The 5,629-nt window shown below is 35.3% G+C and overlaps 1 protein-coding gene across 1 annotated transcript; it reads right to left on the minus strand.

The window, feature by feature from the left end:
* Positions 1–1,751: 1,751 nt before the first annotated feature.
* Positions 1,752–2,357, minus strand: LOC102605215 (transcription factor DIVARICATA-like). Its single transcript, XM_006356543.1, has 2 exons — positions 2,161–2,357; positions 1,752–1,959 (listed from the first exon to the last, which is right to left on the minus strand). Exons 1-2 carry the CDS (start codon positions 2,355–2,357, stop codon positions 1,752–1,754), a joined length of 405 nt encoding a protein of 134 aa, XP_006356605.1.
* Between the last annotated feature and the right edge of the window lie 3,272 nt (positions 2,358–5,629).

Here is a 5,629-nt window from a genome sequence, read left to right on the forward strand (position 1 = left end):
GTGTACATTCACAAAGAAGATAATTTTCTAACTTTGACTGCACGAACCAAAAGGAAAGCACGACACAATTCCTGATGCATCTAACTTTGACTGCACAAACCACATAAATCTGCGTACCCTTTGATGATATATTATTTCAGAGTCTGAATGTAAATTAAACATTTTAAAATCATCTTAAAATTACACTAGTAATACCTCACCAAGAAGGTAGATGAATTGTTTAGCCAAGTTTTTTTTTCTTGATGATATCTTGACCTTAGTTTTTTTTTTCTATTTATATTCCTGTTCATGGGCAACTAGATTATCTAAGGGAATAAATCCTTTGGATGTTCATAAGTATGTCATTTAAGACAGGAAATTTCATCCTTTCCAAAAGTATGTGACGTCAACAAAATTGGGTTTTGAGAATATTAAATTCGGGCAAGGGAGTTCCTCCAATGTGTCAATGTGTACGTATTAGGTGTACTCGGACAATATTGTTAAAGATTGTAGTTGGAGATTATAGATCTAGTCGTGCATTCCCCAGATATGTTTATTGTGGAAAGAACCGCGGGTTTGAAAACTATTTTCCTGAACTTTTATGGATGCTAATTTGCAAGGGAGTTGTCATACATGTCTCAATGCCGTTGATTCCGGTCACACTGGATAAGCCCCACTAAGGATAAAACATCTATGTTGAAAAAAGGATTTTAGTTATCTCTTGTTAAGGGTAAAAAGAGTGTATATGAAATAAGATAAGAGTATACAGGTCCGCCATGGGAAAAGAAGAGCTCGTCGAACAATCATTCTTTACTTCACGGGTCAATAAATTGGTAGTCCTCTAATTTCCTCTTGAATGTTTATAAGAAATAACTTATGCCAGTCATATTGCCCCAGATTGACAAATAAAAAGACTCTTGTAAATAGAAGTTTCTTGTGTAAACATTCAAGTTCATAATCGGCTTCTCGACAGTCAATAGACTTTAAAATGATCAAATCGATCCCTAATGTATGTGGATTGGACTATTTTAGTCCTTCATACATATCATGTATCAGAAAGTCCATAATGCATAGAAAAAATGATTATTTTGTTCCTCAAACAATTGCAAAAACAAAGGCAAGAACTTTGAAAACAATTGCTAATGTTTTTATTATTGAAATATTTCAACCAAAATGCACTTGTCTAGCAATACTGTCTAAAGAAGATTATGAATAGATAAATAAGAGAAATATTGTGTAACATAATTGAATAAGTTTTCAAAAAAAAAAAAACAAGTGCAGCAAATCAGAACAACTGATATGTGAACAGATCATGCAGATTAAAAGTGCCTTCATCTTCAACGGCGAGTGTGTAAACTGCTCCATATTCCATCACCAAAGTACGATGAGGGGGAAAAGGGAGGTAACTGAGCTGGAGTCTCCCCTGATACTTCATAACCGGACTTTTCGGTTTGAGCAGTTGGTGCTATCCCAACATCAGAAGTTGGTGCTATCCCAACATCAAAAATCGAACTGACATCATTGTCTTCCTACATGGGGTGACTGAGTAATGCTTCAAGTTCACTCCCAATTCTACTGATAGGATGACCGGAAGTTCCACTGCTAGCTTCAACATTCACAAAAGCATTTTGGCCTGAGAGCTCTCCTCCGACAACTGCTGTCATTTGCTCAGCATTGGTGCTTTCTCAAGGACACATGCTCTCATTGCTGATATTTGTCACTGCTTGTGATCCCTCGCAAGCAGGTCCAATCATGTCTACAACGTTTGGAGCTTAATAAGTTCCACCGAATTCATCATCCACAATAGTTATATCAAGAATTCTTGGTTTTGCTCTTGCTCTTCTGTTCCCTTTCTTGTTGGCTTCGATACGCTTGAAATACTTCTGGGCATGGGTAGCCACCTGCATTGCGGTTCTTTTTATCACACAGTGCCTAGATATACTTCTCCAGTCACCTTTTCCATATATATATATCCAATCCCTGGAGAAATGACCAATAGCAGGAAAGATAGAGAAATAACTTATTATCCAGGAAACAAGCTGGAAGGACAGCATTTACATAAAACTTTTACTCTCTCAAAGCCTTCTGAATGCACCCCAAAAACATTAAAACAGAAAAATGACCAGATTCCCAAAAAAGACAAGAAAATAAACCCTCAAAAACTATACACAGGAAACCAACCTATGTTCCTCTTCTGTTAAAAGAGTCCCTCTTCGCCATCCAACATCTACTTTCGTATTTTTGTTGGCATTCCTTTGCATTTCTGGATAGTTAGGTAATGGAGCTCCTCCAGAATCGATGGCATCGATATCTTCTAAGAGTATATTATAGTGATCCTTGATCTCATCAACTGATTTTCCAGGAAGGGCTTCTTCCATCTTCATGAGTAGATTGTTATCGTTAAAGTATATCACTAGGATATTCTCAAAGATTTTATCCTCCTCCCTAGTCCATAAGGAGCTATTGCATGTCCGAACGGTGCTCATTTTCTTTTAGATCTACAAGGAAATATCAAGAATGAAAAAGGAAAGTATTTGAAGAGGATTCAGAAAATGGATGAGTGTCAATATATGACAAAAGCAACCATAAACATTGGACATCTAAAATAAGATTTTTTGTAACCCCTGACATTTAGTAAACAAAAACAATCGCAACAAGACATGTATTCTTTTAAATCTTCTATGGATACTAAGAGAAGTAATAAGTGACTGGTAAAACGAACAAACATGAAGATACAAGTGGTATACTACCCACATAGGTTCCCAGGGATACAAAGCATATTATGAAAGCATCTATGTGCTTTACCTTTTCTAATGGACGGAATGTTTTATAATAAGAAGGAAGACTACAAAGAAAAAAACTATTTTTCTGGAGATAAGAAAAAATTATATCACTGGAATATATATTTCTTTTTTTGTTAGTGACACAAAAATAAGAGATCTATGGCCCTGTACCGCATAACAGGAAACAAAATCATGTCAATCAAACATATGTTATCAAAAGAAATAGATCCTCATTTGATAAGAGTTTCACAATAAGAGCATTATTCTAGAGTAATACCTAAGCAACTTTCTCTCATGAAAAAAGTAGAAATTTAACAAGACGAATGTAAGCAATATCAATTAGGAAAGTGTCATTTCGCATTCCTTCATAATCTACAATAGAATCCAAGAGTAAGTCAATCATTATGATACTGCCAATACAGCCTCTCCGGTATCTTCTTGTTACATTTATACCACTTGAAATAGCAAATCGAAAAGGAAAAACCCATATTCCCTTGTCACACAATCTAACTATTTAAAACTAGTGAATGTGCAATGACAAATTATATTCAAGACAACAAATCAAAAGTAAAGCTATACAAATTCTTATTTTTCCTTTTTGAGAAACACTCAAATCTCTACACATTTTAAAGAAGATTCCCCGGAAAAATGTTGACAATACAATTTTTCTCTCCTAAGTAAAATAGAAACAAGATGAATCTCATTATATTCATCTCTTCAGAATCTACCTCAAAGCCAATATCTAAATTAATCATTTCTGATTGTCTGCAAATTATTGTTCATTTAAATGGAAGATTTATAGAATCAACAACATATCCAATTAATCTCATAAGTAAGGTCTGGGTATGGTATGATATAGTGTACGTAGACCTTACCCCTACCTTGGGAGGTAGAGAGGTTGTTTTTCAATAGATCCTCAGCTCAAAGAAAAGCCTATCAAAGCAGATAGAAAAGAGAAGATTTGTGTAATCCCACAAGTGAGGTTTAGGGAGGGTAGAGTCTACATAGACTTCACCCTTACTTTGGAAGGTAGAGAGATTGTTTTTCAATAGACCCTCGGGTCAAAGAAAAGCCTATCAAAGCAAAAAAGAAGAAGAGAAGATTTGTGTAATTTCACAAGTGAGGATTGGGGAGGGTAGAGTCTACGTAAACCTCATGACCCTTACCTTTGGAGGTATAGGGACTATTCCCGATAGACCCTGGCTCAAGGAAGAACATATCCAATCAGATTGAAAAAGGAAATATTTACAGAATCAAAAAGAAAACAAAAAACATACCATGTGTAATCCCACAAGTGCGGTGTGGGAGGATAGGTAAATAACTATTTATGATAGACCCTTAGATCAAGGAAAGTCGTATCAACAAAGATCCAAAAAGGAATGATTTATATAACCATGACAACAAACCAAAAAAGGAAAGCCATAAAAGATCTTACTTTTTCTCTATAAATTATTTTTGATAGATCCTTGGCCAAAGGATAAGCATGTCAAAGCAGATTAAGAAAAGGGAAGATTTACAGAACCGTGATAACAAATCAAAAAATAAATCCAAAAAATATCTTTCTTTTTTCATAAAATTCATATATCTATAAATTATTTTTCATAAACACCTAGAATGTTAAAGAAGATTACCGTAAAATGTCGGGACAACTGGGGGAAGAACTTGATGGTCACAAAGCTAAGCACAGTCAAAGAAAGCTTTTGGACGAATCAATCTACAGTGACAAGTATTCAAGTATTCAAACACACACATACACATATATATAATCAAGAAAAAAAACTAGAGAATTTTGGGCAAAGAGATTAATTTCACACATGTGATTTGTCCTTACAGCAATTCCAAAGCTTATTGTTCTTGTTACTTCACCAAAATATTTCTTTTAGGAAATTTCATCAATATTTAAGGAGATAAGCATATCAATATTAGTGTAATCTAATTTTTTTAACAGTTAATGTAATACAAACAAAAAGTTTAAAATGTGCTGAGGTGTGCTACCTAACCTTCCAAAATACAAAAAAATTGTTTTGAGGCTTTAAGGGACATATTGTGGTAAGGGATAAAAGGAAAAGGAAAAGCTTCCAAAGCTTGCCTTCTTTATTTGTTTCCGCATGTGTAGAGGCCAATTGTTTTCATATTTGATGGCCAAGTCAGGTAAGATACTCCCTCATAAAGACGACTTAGTATCCACCAGAGATAAGTTTGCTCTACCATTTTTTTATGAATACAATGTTTAGATAGACAATATACCATACATCATCAATTTGAAGGACAAACCTACAAACAAAAGAATTAGGATACGGGGGAACCTAGAGATATTTTGAAAAGGTAGGATAAAAAAACTATTAGCTAATTTATTTTTTTGGTCAAACCAACACATTTTATTCAAAACATCTAGAGTATCATTACTACATCTCATACAACTAGTCTTGTAACACCTCGCTATTTGAAAGAATTAGAAAGTGTAACACCCCGTATCCGAAAATAGGAAATTCAGATTTCTGATGTTACAGATGGCACTCACAGACACCATCCACGGACCGTAGATAGACTAACGGTCCGTCCTGCAGGTCCGTGGTTCGTGAAAGAAAACTTCCCCAGAACTCAGTCAGAAAATTTAGCTAAGTGTTGACCCACGGCCGGACTTACGGTCCGTAGATCAGGTAACGGACCGTAGTTCGTGTCCGTGGATCGATACCCCAAAAGCTCAGCTTCAGTTCCAATTGACGGTCGACCAGCACGGACCGTCATTCGATCCACGGTCCGTAGGTCTGACCGTAAATGAGGGTCAACAGTCAGTTAGATGAAATTTATTGATGGGTCAACTTCAGATGGTCATAACTTTTAGAAGAAAAGGAATTGTGTGTCCT

This window comes from Solanum tuberosum, unplaced genomic scaffold (assembly GCF_000226075.1).
Source record: "Solanum tuberosum cultivar DM 1-3 516 R44 unplaced genomic scaffold, SolTub_3.0 scf00220, whole genome shotgun sequence".
Classification (NCBI taxonomy): domain Eukaryota; kingdom Viridiplantae; phylum Streptophyta; class Magnoliopsida; order Solanales; family Solanaceae; genus Solanum; species Solanum tuberosum.